This window comes from Epargyreus clarus, unplaced genomic scaffold (assembly GCF_041222505.1).
Source record: "Epargyreus clarus isolate Ecla_fem2 unplaced genomic scaffold, WU_Ecla_fem_2.2 ptg000004l, whole genome shotgun sequence".
Taxonomy (NCBI): Eukaryota; Metazoa; Arthropoda; class Insecta; order Lepidoptera; family Hesperiidae; genus Epargyreus; species Epargyreus clarus.
Window position 1 is genome coordinate 13,882,366 of NW_027332212.1, and position 20,160 is coordinate 13,902,525.

The 20,160-nt window shown below is 36.6% G+C and overlaps 1 protein-coding gene across 1 annotated transcript in view; it reads left to right on the top strand.

The window, feature by feature from the left end:
- The window catches only part of LOC140757621 (GATOR complex protein NPRL2), a 69,451-nt gene extending 50,852 nt beyond the window's left edge, over window positions 1–18,599 (top strand). Inside the window, exons 5-8 of the mRNA XM_073093463.1 lie at window positions 13,387–13,530; window positions 13,872–13,956; window positions 14,378–14,547; window positions 15,023–18,599. Of these exons, the coding sequence (XP_072949564.1) occupies window positions 13,387–13,530; window positions 13,872–13,956; window positions 14,378–14,547; window positions 15,023–15,196 (573 nt within the window). The 3' untranslated portion in view covers window positions 15,197–18,599. The remainder of the gene's footprint in view (window positions 1–13,386; window positions 13,531–13,871; window positions 13,957–14,377; window positions 14,548–15,022) is intronic.
- Window positions 18,600–20,160: the final 1,561 nt, after the last annotated feature.

A 20,160-nucleotide genomic window follows, 5' to 3' on the forward strand; every position in this document is an offset into this window, starting at 1 on the left:
CAGACATACTGAATATGCATATAAAATTTGGTGAAAATTGGGACATCCGTTTCGGAGGAGTACGGTAACTAACATTGTGATATAAATTTTTTATATATAAGATCATGCATGTGTATGGAGGTTCTATCGCCATCTTTTTCATAGCTTAAAGTGTGACGAGGTAAATATAACTGTAATTCAAATAGTTCTACAGTATGTAGATAGATATCATCAATTGTAGTATTAATTTTAATATATAATTATGTAATTAATCTATAAACACTAACTATTTATTAGGAGAGTAGATAAACCAATATATCATAACAGATAAGCGTAACTACCAGAGGCAACGGATAAATATTTTAATGAGACCTATTGATAACAGATAACATTCAAGTAATAAATTGGCCGGTAGTTAAATCGAGATAACGATGCATTTACTGTCCACATTCCGAACAAATTAATATATTTATGACTTGTACTTATTTATTATAATACTAGTTTCTGCCCGCGGCTTCGCCCGCGTTCAAAAGAAAATAATATGACATACTAACATACATAAAACTGAAAATTCGTACCTTCATTGGAATGACAGTGGCGCCATCTGGCGAAAATTGGTCGTACCAACTCTGAAACCTTCGTGGGCTCAGACAACAACTTTGCTAAAGATCATCAACTTGATCAAATGCATAGTTTACGATTCAATCCTTACTAATATCGATTAAAATATCGAAATATCGATGCTTTAGGTCCAAAAGATCGATACTCCGATTAATCTATCTTAGATCGCCATCCCTAGGTCCCGTGGGATTTCCAGGATAAAAACTATCCTATGTCCTTTCTCGGGTCTCAGACTATCTTTGTACAAAATTTCATTAAAATCGGTTCAGTGGTTTAGGCGTGAAGAAGAGACAACCAGACAGACACACAGAGTTACTTTCGGATTTATAATATTAGTAAGGAGTAAGGATTAGTAAGGATAAGGATCTGTCAGTAAGGAGGTTTTATTCAAGGGATAGGCGAAATAGCCTAAGAATTTTCTTTTATGCTCGCGATCAAGAGCAGACAAGTATTTTTCATAAACTGTATTACGGCTACCGGAAACCAAGGTAGAATGTCATGTGTACCTAAGTTTATCATATGTTCGTTGTTACCTTCGTTAACTAAATAGGAACCCCTCATTTTATATATTTTCTTTGAAAAATAGGTGTTTTTCTTAATATGAATGAATGATCATCTCGGAATCGGAACAGTTAAGAAGCAAAATCATAATTTTATTTTTACTTCGAAAATATCTAAGGATCTTGCATTAAAATAGAAATCCGCGCTCAGAAATAAGAGCGCGTGGATCCGTACGAGGTAACTCTTTATTAAAAATTCAATTGAAAACAGATCAGAGTTTTCGGGAGTAAGATACGGCTCGTCGGCTCATCTCGATCTCACCATGACGACGCTGTATTTTGTTAAAATAATTTATACAGAAATGCTTCATTGTATTTCGAAATCCGATCCTACCTTTCGCTTGCCTTTTACAATTAGGTGGGTATAAGTCGTACCAATGTAGAATGTAATGTAAAATAACGAGTTTATCTTAAAAGGTGGTAGAACCAGAATGATTTGAACAAGGGAGCTACCACCACCACGTCTATTTCAAGCGTGAAGCAGTTCTTGCGTCTCGATGAAAGGTTGTGGATGGTTGTGGCCGGCTGACTTACATGTGAGGCGTAGTCTTGTGTAGTTCGCGAACGAACTAGTTCGGAGGAGCGCTCCCACAGATGAACTACGCGAACTAGATCCCAGATAAGTTTTAGGTTTTAGCGCTCAAACATTTTAATTCGTGCATTCCTTAATCTTGTCACATAATCTACAAAATTCAAATCTACAAATTGATTAAAAAAAAAAATACGTGTGGCACTCGGAGACTGCCGCGGTAAAGCTATTGCATAGCATTTTTTATGCTATGAAAACGCTCAGAAGGAATTCCAGAAATACAATATATTCTTCCATAATCATCAACATTTACGATAAAATAGTGGATAAAGATGTATTAATATACATCTTTATCCACTATTTTATCATATCTCCATTATATAAGACATTGCAAATATCAGCTGACATTTCATAACTCCAAGCAAGACTGAACATTCTAAAATATAAAATAGAAAAGTATTTAATAAGTGACATAAAGTATTAACAACCAGCAATATAAATGGATCAATGCGATGTGCCTGTGACATTTGGCCGAATGTTACAGGTACATCGCATTTTTCATTAATAAATGCACTTTGTTTATTCATATTTAAAACACTTTGTACACAAATTATTTGTACCATAAATCATAATGGCGTTTTGATTTTGTGCTGTCAAGTCTGTCAGTTGTAATTGTACGTTTAAAAATAACAAACACTCTTTTACGTTATTTTATCAATCCAGAATTCAACATAGCTTATGTTGATAAAACATATTATTTGGATAATATGGTAATATAATTTTGAATTTTATAATGGGAATATAAAATATACTTCACGCAATTTTAAGATTTCTGCACGGATTATAAAAAAATGTGTATTACTGCCATCTGTGTTCAAGTTGACGAATTAAGGTTATCAAATAAAATAATAAGGAGTGTAAAATAATACTTTATTCAATTATATCCATATTTTTCTATTGACAGTCAACAACTCGGTTGCCTGGAGACTTGATATCCAACAGTCCTCCACCGCTATTTTCACTTACACCATCAGGGGCGCCGGCAGCATTTGGTCAAGGTGACGGCGCACCAGTATGCCATTTTCAGTTCTGACTTCATAATGGAGTCTACCTAATCTTCGGATGACGACTCCGAACTCCCATTTATCTCTTGGGTTGGTGTAACTGCGGACTTGTACCTTATCACCTTGTCCGAACTCCTGCGTTGGCGGTGCATTGTAATGTAATCTGGATAGTGGGGCGGATTTCTTAAATAAGGCATGCATATAGGTTCTTACCTCTCTGCCGAACATTAACTGATAAGGTGATAACTCTTTTGTATTAGGTGTACGTCTCAAGCGTGCCTTGACAGTTAACAGTTTATCAAATAAACTTCCGCTCTTGCTGATATAAAAGAACATTCAGGTATTAGCCGATTATTTTCTTTTTGTACATTCAAAAATTTTAATTTTAGCTTTGTATATATTTCTTCAAATTCGTACCTGTATTTTATTTCCTCTTCTAAATTTTCTTCTTCTGTAAGCCATTCAATTTTTTCTTGAATCGCGTAGAATTTGTTAAAATTTTCTTGTAAAGAATTCAGTCGTATATTTATTTCTTCAATGTCAATTTTTCTATTCCCGAAATGTAATTTTCGGTTCGTTTCATTAACCCACGTAATGTGGCTCGTATTTCCTTATTGTTTTTTAGTTCATTCGACATCTCGTCGCCAATATCAAATAAAATAATAAGGAATGTAAAATAATACTTTATTCAATTATATCCATATTTTTCTATTGACAGTCAACAACTCGGTTGCCTGGAGACTTGATAGTTGGATATCAAGTCTCCAGGCAACCGAGTTGTTGAAAGGTGTTACTTATTTTCGTTACGGAATTTCTCGATTCGGTCGCCGCGCTCAAAGCCCGCGATAAAAGCTATGCAATAGCTTAAAAACACATCTTTAGCTCATCTTTACATTCTTTCAGTTCATCTGTTCTTCAGTTCCCAAATCCCAACTGTTCGGTAAGCAGCTGGGAGCAAACGATAGAAACGAAACTAAAAGAGCGAACTAGTTGAGCGATCCCAGTCGCGAGCTATTCCGCCCAAGACTAATGAGGCGACTATCTTTGATCACAGGCGTAACAACATATCGGTGACCGGCTTCAGGACAAATTCCTTTTGAACAGAAGTCCATGATCCACAGTGACTACTTACATTAAGTGGACTGAATGTTCGTTTACTATTTCAATGTTATGAAAAATTGTTACTAGTTCTCACATTATACGATACGAGGGGAAAATAATGCCCTTATTTTGGATTAGATACAATCTTTATTGAAGCAAGTTATATTCCTTTCTTGTTATGTCTATTTAATATTCGAGATGGAAAGACTTTATAAAGAAAGAGTTTTAATCAAGTTGATTAAGAAAACGGGCTTCAGAAAATAAAGGTCTAAAAATATTTGCAAGAAATAACAATCTATCTTTTTATAAAATAAAATGTCGGATGCATACTTAATTCTGAGCCCTTAAAAAAACAAATTATTTTTGAATATATTGTTACACAGTAATCACGACGTATACTGTCCAATGGCGTCTACTTCAAAATAAAACTGTGTACTAATCCAAGATTGTATTTTAATAATTACTTCTGTATTTTATAAAAAAATGCCTATAATTTTTTACCCAATTACCATTTGAGGGAACAATATTTTTAGATTGCTTTCCATTGTAAAAGTCAAGAAAAGTAAATCTCATAACTGGACATCAATATCTAACTTGTCGATAGGTTGTTAAATGATTAATTATTATCGATTCATAATCCGACAATTGTTTTTATTTGTTTTCATATTCGGCCGGAATAACAATCGATCAATGTCGAACGATTTGACATTTGACGTGTGGGTGTATGCAGCCCTAATTAGCTTTTTGGTATTTAGGAAGATATAATTATAAAACAGGAGTAGCAGACGAGCATGCAGTCCACCTGATGGTATGTGACTACTGCCGCCCATGGACATCCGTAATCAACCCTAGATAGGATTAGATATTCCTACCTCAGGTCGACCACAGATGCGCCGCTACCCCTGACTAAGTTGAAACGTCTCGGAAAAGTATATCTCGCTTACCACACCCCTCAAACCAGAACACAGCAGCGCTTAACACTGCTGTTATGAGGTAGAAATAGGTGTGGCGATGTCCATATTGACATCAACCGGTGACAGTCGGCGATCGACGCCGTCAGTAGACAATTGTCGCGACCCTCGTCGGCAACTGCTTCGTCGGTCTCGTTACAAACAGTCATACATCTACTAGTTCACAGTCGCTCGTGTGTGGCCTCCCCTAGATTACGCGTAGCTTGTTTTAATAGCAAGGATGTTTGCGGCTTTTCTATATAATTATGTTTATCGCTCAGAAATTATAGAGAATGGACGGAAGGTGAAAATAAATGCCGCCATTTTTATTACAATTTTTATAGAAAGTTGTTATAGGTATCTATTCCGCGGTACGCCTTTCCAATTATATTTTGTTATTAATTTATGTAGACAGATCTATTCCAAACAATATTGAATTTCCAATTATAATCGAAAACAACGCTACAAAGACTTCGTTAGTTTATTATTGTATTGGTAGTACCTAGAAATTATTTATTTTACTAGAAATTTACTTAAATGGTGATTAATTATTTATTAGACACATTTCCTTGAGTAGGTATGATACAATTAGCAAACGAGTATGCTAGTTGTATCAATGTATCATACATTTTCATGTTTTGGAGCAGATTAACTGCTTTTGCCCATGGGATATATGGAAAATGATAATTAATTTGCAATTACGCACATTTTTTTGAAAAATTTGTGACCTAAGGGGGACGGAGTTTCAACCATTATCGAACTGTATGCCTCAACATTCCTGTTATAACGCAGAAATTGGTGTGAAATCATTTAATGGCATTTTCTTAGTACAAATATGATTTGCCAAGCAGTGAAATGACAGCTCATCCGTCATAAGGAAGTATAAACATTTTGGACTTTCGTAAAAGCGCCCACTTGTGTTATTGTTTCTAGAATTAGATATGCCTCACAAAGGTTAGAATGTCGTGCGTAGGTGACGAAGGTTGTATGGGATTTGTATTACCTTTGTTCACGAAACAGAACTAATACTATGTTTCATCTGTTTTTAAATTATCTTTATAAGATAATGTCTGTATGGTATATATGGTATATTATGGTATGGTATGTATGGTATATTGCTTAATAAACGCTTTCTACACTCACAGCCCCACACTAGGAGTCCCTGTATCGCGGGTGCCATGAACACACACAAAGACGAATATACAAACACCCAGATCCAGAAATAGACACCTAAATTCATCATTTAGATATCTGTCTGACCGGGGATCGAACCCGGGACCAACTGCGCGTCAGACTGGTATGTTGACCGCTCCGCCACGCGGGTCATCAAACTATTTTGAAAAGACGCTATAAAACATAGACCTTTGGAAATGTCTAAAACTTCCATATTGACTATAGGGTGATAAACTGCATAAAGTAATAGTGCCTTCAATATGAGTTCGTACGAGAAAATTTCACATAATACTTTTTTTTTACATCTGTGTATATTCTGTATATATTTAATTAAAACTGGTTTCAATGTCCTAACGTTAAACCTAACAGAGGGGTAGAGATTAAATAAAGGGGGTCAGTTTGTATCACGGTAACATATTCCTAAAAAAGGAAAATAAAGTGAAATGAAATATTATCCGATTGTATTTTATTTATTTGCGAAATATCGAAAAATTTAATATTATCGTGCCAATTTTCTAATACGCGGAAAGTTTAAGCCCAATCCCTTTGATATGTGTAAATATTTATAAACAATTTCGGGATATATTTGATTTTGGCGTCAAATATTGACGACGAAGTAAAGTGGATGGAAAGTATACAGTAAGATCCGAAAATGTTTTATAGCAAATATTTGCAAGGATGTTGAGTTTGCCAGAAACAACAAAAGGGTTTAAGCAAATTGTTTGCCGAAGTCGATGTTATTTATAAGAGATACAAAATTATTTGTCACTTGTTTAATTATGAACAAAAACATCTTAAAATATCATTTTAAGTATCACCGCCACACCTATTTCTGCCTAATAACAGCAGTATTAAGCGCTGCTTTGTTCTGGTTTGAAGAGTGTGGTAAGGGAGACATACTTTTCCGAAGCGTTCTACCTTTGTCCTGTCCAGGGATAGTGGCGCATCTGAGGCCGACCTCAGGTAGGATACTAATGTTATCTGTGGTTGATTACAGATGTCCATGGGCGGCAGTAGCCACTTACCATCAGGTGGACTGCATGCTTGTTTGCTACCCCTATATTATAAAAAATAGGTATGTATCCTTCGACCTTTCTATAAGGATATAGTCGATAGTAGTTAGATTTGTATTTAAAGATTTAATGACTAGGAACAGAAGGTATCCACATAGATGTTCGCTTCAAGGGTCAAATAATTACTTGTGAAGTGGGTCACCTCACCTATTTGTAACCGATCGCCATAGAATTTAGGGCATTCTACGTAATGTGCACAAATAAATAGGATTCCAAAAAGTATTTCAGTTACTTAACTCGTAAGTTTTTACAAATATGTTCAACGTCCTTAAATGTATGCTTTTATTATATTTGGTGGTAAGCGTCGTCCATGGTCTACCTTAGGTAAGACTTATCTGGAATTGATTACAGATGTCCATGGGCAGTAGTGACAACTTACCATCAGTTGGCCTGCATGCTCTTTTACTACTGCTACTTATATCATAAATAAGTCTATCCGCCAGCAGTGTGAAGTAAACCGGTCCAATAAGCTTCTCAAAAAAATCTTTGACCAATGGTGTTTATTCTTGTTTATTGGACAAACACTTTCGAAATCAAACTCATAGTTTCTAAGCAAACGTTTGCTAACCGGCTCTCGATCATTGGACGGCTATTTGTATAAGTATATATTTGTGTGTAGGGTTGCCACACGTTCGGGGGTTCTTTATCCCGGCTGTGGAGAGGTTTATGTTTTTCGAACGTATGTATGTATTGCCATACCTCTATGTTTGTCTCATTATTTTCCTCCTCTACGGCTTGACGAGTTTTATGGCATGAGATTTTTTTTGGATTCGACCAAGTTGTGACAGCAACATAGGCGTTATCCTTTTTTTCATTTATACGAATTATGCCTATCTTTATAATATGTGTTGGATATTTAATACCTTTAAAATTAAACTAAAAATATTGTGGTCAGTTATAATACTATTTTTTTTTATTTACATGTCTGGCAACCCTATTGGTACCTTATATGAAGGTACGTGCGTCGTCACGCGGAAGCGCTGGGCTGTTGCTAGCCGCTATTATTAGACAGGCGCCTGTCGTCAATGTTATATTGAGCTCCCAAATAACAAATTATTCCATCGTGCTAACCCATATTTTAGGAAGGTATGTCTTCTATAAAAGCGGTTATATAACCCGCTTTCTAAGCGCCATTTAATTTTAATTTGATTTTCAAAAAGTTATATTGAGCTCTCAAATAAATTAGTCTGAGTTTTCTGTTTAGATGCGTGGCAACCCTATTTGCCTAACTTTGTGAAACATGGTAACACCCCGCTCATTTTATGCTCTTTTTAGGGTAGATGACTGATATCAAGCAGTTAAATTGAAATAATAATGAGTCTGTTATGTCTGCCTGAATGTGTGCCAACCCTATTTGTATATCTTCCATAAAACATAGTTACACTGCTGCTTCTAAGTGGAATTTTCGGATTATCTTCAAAAAGTTATATTAGAATTTCAAATAAAATGTCAAGTCAGATTTTTCTGGTTAAATGCGTGGCAGCCCTATTAGTATGTCTTCTATATAAGATCTCCACGTCGTAAGGCGGTAACATTGACTTGTTGCTAAGCGCCATTTTTAGGTAGATTTCACTAGGATTAATACGTGTATAACTCGCTTTCACATATTGGGATACAACGGTTTTTTTAACAAGATTGAGCCAGATTTTGTTGCGACTTGTTGACATAATCTTAAAAATCAATTTAAATGAAATATGATATATGAGAAGTAGTTTAGGCGTTACAAGGAAACATGAAGCCACACCTATTTCTGCCTAATAACAGCTGTGTTAAGCGCTGCTGTGTTCTGGTTTGAAGGGTTTAGTAAAGGAGAGATACTTATCCGAGGCATTTCAGCTTAGTCCTCGGCGCCGTATCTGTCGCCGACCTCAGATTGGAATCTAATCTTGTCTGAGGTTGATCACAGATGTGAGATGTCCACGGGCGGCGACATAGTACCATCAGGTGGATTGCTGTGGTAAAAATGTTGCGGTAGAGGTAAACTGAAGCGTATTTTAAGTCTATAAATAATTTGCTATAATGATTCTTCATAGTTGCGATTGTATTACTTATACTTTATTTATATAATTTACTTCATACAAGTTATATCTACTGCTCTACTACAAATTAAACCCTACTTTTTCTCTCCCAACTCATCTTACTTGTTGTCCTAATACCCCCTAATAATGAGGAATTAAGTCCTCAACTCTAAAATTTCGTCAAGTCTTAGCACACCAGTAGGTACTTAACTCATCCGAGGATGGTTTTGCATTCATTTCCATATAAATTATTAGGTTACGTTGTCAAAGTGACATCCCGTTAAGGATGTAATTCGAAAATACCACCAATCTGTAGTAGCTACTACTCTTTTATCTACAACGTCGTTTGCTTTGAAAGGAATTGAAATTATAACGAGTAGCGTAGGTAATGTTTCCAAAACTGAGTATAGGGGATGTTCAGAAAGCTTCCGAAATCCTTTGCAGAATGCAGCAAAACTGCAACTTTTTATGTCCTTTACCAAGAAAGGCATGTAGGGTACTTAGTGATATGAATGCCGATTGTTGAAGAGATGTACGATTTGGCCAATCCATGTACAAATGTTTTTTAACTATTTTATTATAAGGCCTTCGACAAGGTTTAAAGATTATCAAATGATACCACTGGGACAAATGGTTCAACAGTGTCCAAAGTTTTCTAAAATCTGTCCAAAGCATTGAAGCGCGCTTGAAGTTTTTCCACTGCGGCTACTAGCGGTCACCCATCCAACTTCCAACCGCGCCCGGCGTTGCTTAACTTATATAGTCTATTGAGAATCTTAGATCCACATATTCTGGTTAATCTTCGAATGCTGTATTCCTTACCCACAGCAATGGACATACGTCCACACTCGAAAATACAGTGTCATTGTTAATTTTACTTAAAATAATACCAATCGATATTTCACCGTCATTCCAGCTTTCGAGATTATAAATAAATCTCACAGAACAGCGCATGTGGGTCGATGAATCAATATGAATTATGTGATTTAAACGTGTTGTTTATGTGCCGTGCACGGTTGGTTAGGCCGCTGTTGGTGAGTGCAAATTGAACGGGCGCGACAAGCGTGAAGGGGCTTGGGGTTAACGCACACTGGGGATAAATCGAGGAGTCCGAGGTTCAAATCCCAGGCACCTGATGTATGTGAAGCATTTAGCCAATGCAGTTGACTATGACCTAATTATTTTCATTCTGTGAGGAGACCGAATGAAAATTTGTATGCTCTTAATAAAAAAAAAAAATCAATGGGGTGGTGCCTTTCTATTAGCATCTCATAAAAATGAAAATGTTAAGTGACTCCAGTGGCGGATTTAAAAAAAAAAAGGTGTAGGCTGTACAGTTTTTGCCGCCCCTACTTCTCTACAATTGTCATGTTTTAGTTTCCCGTTGACACGGTTCCCGTTTTTTTTTTTGCTCGTCATGACACGTTTAAGGCTGGAACGATTGGGTCCCCAAATTTGCCGCCCCAAAACATATGCCGCCCTAGGCTGAAGCCTACTCAGCCTGCTGGTAAATCCGCCACTGAGTGACTCTGTTTTGCGATGGTAGTGTCTAGGTGTATTGTATTGTATTGTTAATACAATTCTGGGTTAACAATCTATTGTTCATTATCCATATATAGATGGTACATTAACAATAGTGATAGGACTGCCCATTTACAGATAAAAACTTGTAACAGTCATCAGCGAATGACGATTTGACGTCAGTATCTTCTACACTTTTAAATTTATCCTAGGATCCTCTTTGTTTGTCCCTGTAGTTCCGGCACCAGAATAGGGCTACGGTATGCTCTGCCTGTTGTAAGAGGCGATTAAAAGAGGGCTTCCGGGGTTGCGGGTGGCAAGAGTGGGAGCTCGAACCGCCCGGCCAGCGGCCCCGGGAAGGACGGCGGTATGTGTGGTCGCATACCGTCGTGCACATCAGACGGAGTGACGAGCACCACGCTCACCTGGGCGGAGCCCGACGGGGCAACGCGCTAAGAGGACTCCGGTTGCGTTCCTTTGAAGATCCCAGATTCCTCTACGCAGCGCCGAGGACGGCCACTGGGGGGGTTTTAGTGCGGTAAGAATCCCACATAACCCCCTGTCGCTCCCACGGCATAGGGTACTTTTGAAGGTTTCCTCCTCGTAAACAAAAAAAAAGGATCCTCTTTGTTATGGATGCCAAGGACATACACTAGACGCACTCAGTCAACTAGACGAAAAAACGAAATAAGAACAAAATCATAAAGATGTCTGCCTAGATGCATCTAACTCAAAATCCGTTAAGGTGACTAGTTTGCCAGATCACAACAGTTAGTTAATTTAATTTCAACCCCATTTTAAGGCATGGATTTAAATACCCGAAGGTCTGAAGTGTACACACCACGCTTACCAACGCTTGGTATCAGTACCACAGTGCGAAAGGACCCTCGATTTGTGCTTGTGTTCGTTCATGACTTAATGTACAAAACGTGTACACGGTCAGTTAGCTGGTGTAGAGAAGTGCTGGCAAACGGCACCCGAAACATTCACAGTTACATCGGGGATTGATGACTTTATCTACTTTATTTTCTAATAACAGCAGTGTTAAATGATGCTGTGTTCTTGTTTAAAGGGTATGGTAAGGGAGACATACTTTTCCGAGGCATTCCAGTTAAGTTCTCAGGGGTAGTGTCGTCGTATCTGTGGCCGACCTCAGGTAGGAAACTAATATTATGGGATTACAGAAGTCCATGGGCAGCAATAGACATTTACCATTAGGTGCATTAGAATCATGTCGTTTTTGTGACGGTATGTGGCTTCTGTGCCATAGTCTTCAAAGGTGGTAGAACCAGGATAAGTAGATCTGGGCGGTACCTAATGAGCTTTAATTCAATTAAACGTAAAAAATACAAGTGTAACTTAAAAAAATCCTACTACTAATTACCTGCAGCTCTAAAACTATTAAAGCTCGCATCATAACTGCATAAAGTTGCATTAATTCGATATCTAATGATCTATAAAGTCCGTAGTGTGCGTTGAACAAATCGCCGGTCGGTTTAATTACACCTCAGCATGTTACTGACCTGTTGATCACTCGGTCGCGGCTAATAGACCCACTAAGGAGCGAACCGTAGAACTGTAACCGAATAGAGTGCTAATCTTTTATATGCTAAGTAATAAAAATAATATAAATAAATCTTTAATTATTATGTTAGGATCGTATAAAATAAGTTCGTAAGTAAAACTATATCAATCGTTTTTTTTCCGTGTGTACGAGCCAGTATACTAAATTAATCTTTGAATAAAATAAATAGGTTTTTTATACGGATATGTCGGAAATTACTAAAGCGGAATGTCGCTTATAGTTAACATTACGATTTATGTTCAAAGTGAGTTCAGTAAAAACATTCGTATTTACGCTATCTATGTTCCAATCTCAGTTTTTGTAGATATCTCGTTCCTAAGCAGAGTATTGGTTATATAGGTCGCTTACACTCGCATAATTCGCATGAGTTCGAGAGATAAGAGAGTGACAGATACGTATGTGACGATCACAGACCGATTGGTTCAGATTGACAGCTGATTGGTGCGCATAAACACCAAAAAAAACTAGAGAATTATCACAAAAACAAAAACCCTACTGCTATAAAAATTGCCTTTGTAGCTTCTGCAATTTGGACGAATCCAAATACTAAGACATAGTTGTATATGCGCTCGGAAAATATTATCCTCCGCCGGGTCGTGTAGTAATAATTAGGTAAATAGTATTCATAAGCATAATAATCATAATGAAATATGTTTTTGACAATTGTAATGCCAAAACTTACGTCGTACATTAGGAGTCTATTTGGTAATTCATCATGGGTTTGCGTATAGGTTACCAAAATAGGTATTTTATATTATGCCTAGGTCCACTGCATTTTAGGGAAAACAGATTTAAAACGAGCTATTTAGTAATAGTAAAACATTCTAACTAGATTTTAAACAAGGCAATTAACTAATTACAAACCGATATCTGACGCATATTAAAAGTTTTTACTTTTCTTAAAAAAGTATATGAAATAATATTTTATGCAATATTTTATTCAGCTTGCAGTCCACTTGATAACACGTAGCCCTGGCTCATGTGTTACTCTTTAAGGACGAAGTTAGAAAACTTCACTAGGCTGTTGTCTCCCTGCTTGCCTGCTGCTTCCCTTATCCCACTGTTGTTGCAAATGCTACGAGGGGGTCGTATCTGCGGAGTCTGACCACGATGGTTTCACCCCCCTTAAGTTATGAAGTGTCTGCCATGTACTGACAGATGTCTGCAGATGAACTGTATGTTGGTGCTTAAAGTTCTCGTATGTTGTTCCAGATCCTGCCATACATAGATGGATTCAACCACGTGTCGAAGATAGCGGCGCTGACTGACGTGGAGATCAGCCTGGTGCGCGCGTGCGTACAGAACCTGGTCTACTACGGCGTGGTCACGCTGGTGCCCATCTTCCAGTACTGCGCGGTGAGTGGGCCTCAGATAGAGATAGGTGACGCATCGTGACAGTCTGACTTCGGTCTTTAATAATGGAAGCAGCTAACAAGTATGAAACACAGTTAAAAAGTGGTTAAAATATTAAACATGTGCGGTTTATAGTTCGTCATCAATTGGAGGCAATTACGCGTCATAGTGTCTTGTGTCTTCTTCATCAATGTAGTTCAACTACCCATCTCAGCAGTTAAGAACCGATCTTGTCAAGACTACATAACTTTAAGAGTATGGAGCACTATGGTGCTCCAACTTGTATATAAAACGACTGTATTAAAGTATCCACTTAATTATCAATTATGGCCTTTACTTTTCAGGTGTACAGTGCAACGCCCAAGTTAAGGCAGCTTACGAGGTGTGCGGGACTACAGCGGCAGTGCGTTGAGTTTTGTGCGAGATCTCGTAAGTACTGTATGTCAATAAGCTCAGTACAGTTTAGAGTAGAGAGAATTTAGAATACTAAATACTATTAAAGTTCTACAGGTTAACCAGTTAAACGCTAACCATGAAGATTAAGTTTGTTTAAGTGTCTAGATTGAATATATACGATTCTCTCTACGCAAGAAGATAGTAAGTACAGAATATGCCGCTTTCGAATATGCGTTTGTCATGCAATATAGATACGATTTGCTTATTTGTGGAGACGCACGTCGTATACCAAAGACAGATGAGGGAATTTTAATTACCATATGTTTTTTTGCACTCTTGACTAACATTGTAATGTCGCTTATGAGAGGGGATGTGTGTCCCCGCGCGCGAGTATGTAAAGAAATAACGACACAGAATATCCCCTATTGACTGTCGTTTCTATCCGTGTCCGCAGCCCGTCAGTTGCCGAAGGTGAGCGACATATTCCGCATGTACGCGGGCATGACGTACGGCAGCACCGTGCGCGACCTGTGCCGGCGCGTGCGGCCGCAGGAGCTCGCCGTGGACGAGCGCCGCCTGGTGCTGTTCGGCGTGCTCGAGGGGCTCATCCGCCGCGTGTACAAGGTGAGGGGGTCAGGGGGTCGGGGGGTCAGGGGGTAATGTATTTCAGGTGGGAGGAGTACTGATGCAACTAGTTCCGTCAGCTACATATGATTTATTTATAATTTGATACGTCGCTATTGTGAAACAGACATTATTATACAAAACGAATGAGTGAATCTTATTATCTTGACGAGCCAAAACAGCAAACGAGCAAACTGACTACTGTCTACGGACATACAATATAATCGGATAACAATATTAACCAGTTCACAGAAAATCAAGCATAACAAGCTCTTATATTATACTTTTGTACACCTCTACTCCTTTTCCATAATTGTGGAATTCCTTTTGAGAACAATCATAAATTTCCTGGACGAGATCGCTATTTTTGTGAAACGACCTTTCTTGTCTCTACTATCGTCAGGTGGTACACATAATTTTTGTATTGCATTTTCTTGTATTTGCGAATATTAATCAAAATAAATTGTGTCCACAGTACCCAATAACGCTGCACAACGACACGTCGTCGGTCCGCAGCGAGGCCGCGGGGGCGCGCGCGTACAGCGGCCTCGTGTGTCTCGACGAGCTGTGCTGCCAGGGCGGACTGTCCGCCGCACAGTTGGAAGAGCAGCTCGAGAAAGATAGTGACGTTGTGTTCATTGTTAAGTGAGGGGACGAAGGGGTAACGTCATAAAGTGATCACGTGATGGAGTGATTTCGTTTTTATTGTCGTGTGAAGAGGGAAGGGAGTGGGATTGAGTGATGTGATAAAGAACAGTGGTGTTGATTTCGTCGATAATTGTATGGGGGTGAGGGACTGGGACGCGATATGTGACAGTTGAGGTAGAGCGGGAAATGTGACGTTGGACTGTGTTGAAGTGCGGGATGACGGGGGGTGTGACACGATATTTGACAATTGAATTAGAAGGAGAAATGTGTTGGAAATTGGGACTATGTTGAAGTGTACAATAGAGGAAGTAAAACAGGGTGGGGAGTTGTGACCTGAAATGTGACAGCTGTAGTTGCAAGAAAACCTAGAAATGTGATGCAGTTTAGAACTTATAATAAAAGGGGAGGGGGTAAAATGTGACAGATTCGGACTGTAGAGATGCGTTATGTATGAAGCGGAATGTGACATTTAGTTGCATTGTGTTTTGTAATGAGGTTCATTTACATTTAGTAAGCGAAGGGGAAGTCGATAAGACATAACATGGTCTGATAAGGGGATAGAATAACGTCATAACTAATTTAAAACTTAATAAAATAAACTTAAAAGTATTAAATAACCTTTGAAAATGGACGTTGTTGCACTACTGTGAAATAATTGCGGCAAAATAATTAAACGGCAAGGAAGTTATATAAGCCGCGCTTTAACACCACATAACAAACGTAATTATACTACATCTTATATATAAAATTCTCGTGTCACACTGTTAGTTACCATACTCCTCCGAAACGGCTTTACCGATTTTTACCAAATTTTATATGCATATTCAGTAGGTCTGAGAATCGCCTACTATCTATTTTTCATACCCCTAAGTGATAAGGGTTGTTCACTCTTAACATTTTTTTATTTATATGGAAACAACGTTTTCCGGGTCAGCTAGTTTTACTATATTATTATAATGGATACTCACGATATGCGGTTTTTAATTTCTTTAATGCCGATATCGACTCAGTTACATGAGACCACGTTACATAGTAAAATGTCTCAATTCCACCATAATTTTAGTCTAGAATCGTGTAATTATACTATTTATGTTACGCAAAGTTCATTATTTCTCGACCCTTCAAAATTCTCATTTGGGTTACAGAGGTACCCCAGGAGATTTACCAAATATTATTTTCTGTTCAGCAATGTCACGTTGATTCTACCACCCTTTTCCCTTCATTACATTGTTTTTTTGTTGCTAAAGTAGTTTTAGGGCAGCCTGACAATTAATTGTATATTTAAATTTATAAGTACAGTTGACGTTTAACAAAGGTTTTAATATAAAGCGTTGAATTATTATTAATATTCTAAATAAACATTCAGTCTTCTTAAGGGCTCCAGTTAAATGAATAGTAGTGAATCATATTAATATATTGTTAAATTTTATCAAAAAAATATTAGCATTAAGAAATCTGTTGTATCGGACATCGAACTATTATATTATTTGATGTTATATTGTTGTAAGTAGTACTTTTTGTATAATGTAGTGTTGGAAAAGTATTTTAGGGATTGTATTGAATGTGAACTGTAAAAATAATTTTTGATTGTTCTTCAGGTTTTGTTATATTTAGGAGACCATCCAAAAGTAATATTGTCCTTGTAACTCTTTCCAGCCTTTTTTACTATTTCTTATAGTGTCTGATTTGACTTGAAAACTTGAAAAATCATGAATATTTCCTGTGACCTCTTATCGTGTCATATTTATGTGTTGACAGTAAAATGGTTTGGTACATGCAAGTACAAATAGAAGATATATTGAATGATTTTAGGAAACGCATTTAGTAAGGAATTGATTATATTATTATGTTTGCCGAATTTTATTTTACACGAGAAATGTAAACATTATATACCTACGTATGTACGTAATTTATACAAAAATTGTATATACCAATAAAAATATTTATTCGATGTTTAGGATTAGGGAATGTATTGTATCTAAGATAAAATGTAAGATAAAACATATTAATCTAAATGGAACATGTAAAATACTATATACTATCTATGTAAGGTTAAGTTTTGATATTCTTACAATTATTATATACTTCTACGTATATTGGAAGACAGCTAGATATTTAAATCGTATGATTAAGGGTGTCGCACATTAGAAGCTAGTGAATCTACTAACTATTTTAATGTATTTTTCATGGGTCTAGAATTATAATTATATATTATTATCATTATTAATTTTATATCTTTACTATGAAAGGGCTCACGCTTCATTTCAAAATAAAGAGGTTTAAAGCCAAAATATTCCACGTTCGTGTTCTATGTTTGTTGTCAGTTGTCCTTTCTAAAGTTTTTGAGCTCGTTCACTGACGTAAAATTTGATTTTAAAATTCAATAAAACAATACAGATGATTTAAGATTTTATTTTTTTATCTACAGCCATAGAGCGTATTAGACGCCGTGGCGGACAAAAAGTATTCTTCTATACAATGTGGATCTTGATGGATTTCGTACCTTTTAAGGATTTTAACTAAAATAAAACGTATCTGACGATTATAGCTTTCAATGTGTCGACACCATAATATTTCTATAATAGGTACATGAACTCGGTACATAATATTTAGTCTTATTTGAACTATACAACTGTTAAAGTACATATTTTGTTTATAAATCTGCTCAATGTTTTAGTATAAGATATTTTTGTACCACTATACCTGGATTTTTTGAATAGTCTTGACTGAGGTGCTAAGGATTCTTGTTCTGAATATATTAATGTTTTTGAAATATTTACCGAAGGCATACAGAATGTCCCACCGATTATGGTAAAAAAATAGTTAGGATTTTTCGATGGTAAAAATTTATCGATGTAATATTATTAGCGGACATATTTTTAATAACATAGCCAGAACAACGTTTCATTTAATATGAGGTATCAATGATATTGTCACTTTTGCTTATTTTTTTGTATGTATGTATATTCTTGTGTGTTAATTAATTTATTATCATTTGGATATACACCTGTTATTATATTTTATTCACTGTGTAGTCTATAAATAAGGGGGCTTGTAAATGGGCTGTAAAAAGGTCTATCTTACAGATTTTTTTACATAGTTCAGCAATAATGCCACCGATCCTATAGAAGCTTTCCTGTTGCAAATTGCCACAAAATTAGGCCATTTACAAGCCTCCTGATAAACACGTCAAAAAGATCTCACGTAAGAATTACATATTTGATGGAGATCTCCTAAATAGTGTTAAAAATAAAGTGAATTGGTATTCAGTGTTAAAAGACATTAAAATTGAACTTTATTTCTAAAAATATTTTGTATCCATTATAACCGTGAATCTTTTGTAAATATTTTTCTATGCGTATATTTTAATATGCTGTTAACCGGTAGATCCATCCCTAATTGCATATATTTCGGTGGTGATTAACGGCGAAGATTATGAAAATATCACCATCGACCTCTCATTTCTACGATCCCACAACTTTTGGGGGCTCGTCCGGGATCTCGTCATGTGCAGTTTCAATGGTGATTAACGACGAAGATTACGAAAATATCTCCAAGAAAATTGTAAGAAATTTTCTCAATAATTTACGCCGGTTACCAAGCAACGCGTCAACAACGAATGTTTCGGGACGTAGCACACTATACTAGATGAATGCATAGGGTCGTGCTACACTACACCAACCGAATGATTAAATGAAGAAAGTTTTGAAGAGAAAGATATGAAAGACGTATAATTAAATATTTTAATGAAGAAATATTAAAGAAGTAAAGATTAAGAAGTCAAGATGCATTCAAGAAGCCGAACAAGAACTATGTCGCTGAAGAAAGAAAAAGGTGATGTAGAAAGCTTAAAATTCAGTGGGCCACGAATATCCTTTAACGATTTAGAACAGTCTATGATTCCGTTTACTGGTGACGACACGTATCCGATCGCGAACTGGATTGAAGAATTTGAAGATACTGCGAGAATTATGGAGTGGTCTGATATTGAGAAACTTGTGTATGGAAAAAGATTACTTGCCGGTACTGCTAAACTATTTCTCAGATCTACAGGAAGTGTGAAGAATTGGGATACTCTGAAGAAGCTGCTGCAAGAAGAGTTTAGCCCGAAGTTGAACAGCGCTATCATACATAAGAAGCTTGCTTCACGTAAGATGAAGAATGAAGAAACATTTCAACAATATTTTCTTTACATGAAGGAGCTAGCCTTACACGCTGCCCTTGAAGATACAGCCCTAATGGTTTATATTATTGACGGCATTCGTGACAGTGAAACCAACAACTTAAAAGAACTCAGTTCACACAAGGAAGCAAGATATATCCAAAATTTTTAGGACCTTATGAAGTAGTTCAGCAGAAGCGAAATGATAGATACGCGTTAAGAAAAGTTGGTAATTGCGAGAGGTCCCGGGTTCGAATCCCGGACGAGCCCCCAAAAGTTGTGGGATCTCGTCATGTGCAGTTTCGGTGGTGATTAACGGCGAAGATTATGAAAATATCACCATCGACCTCTCATTTCTACGATCCCACATATATATATTTTTACATTTTTAAAATTCATATGCTAATCTACGATTCCATGTATGCCTAATATATATACATATTATTGTGTACTCAATATTGTATGTCCATTGTTTATGCACTTACATGTCTAGTCGCTATTAGTGTAATGCTTGGGTCGCAGCGGCGTAGATTAATAAATGTAATTATGGTTAGGTATAGTCTGGTTCTCCAAGACTTTGATCCCGACCAAACATTAAAAATGCAAGTGACAATTAGTATATTTATACTGGAATGTCTAATTTAATATAAAAACAATTTAAAATTGTAATTATATACGTACATGCTATACGATTTTCCGAAACAAATCTCGCATATAAATCAGTCTAATCATAAGTGGTTTGCATAATCATTATTTTTTTTTGTTAAAATAGCGACGATTATTTGAATTATCATTAATCATAA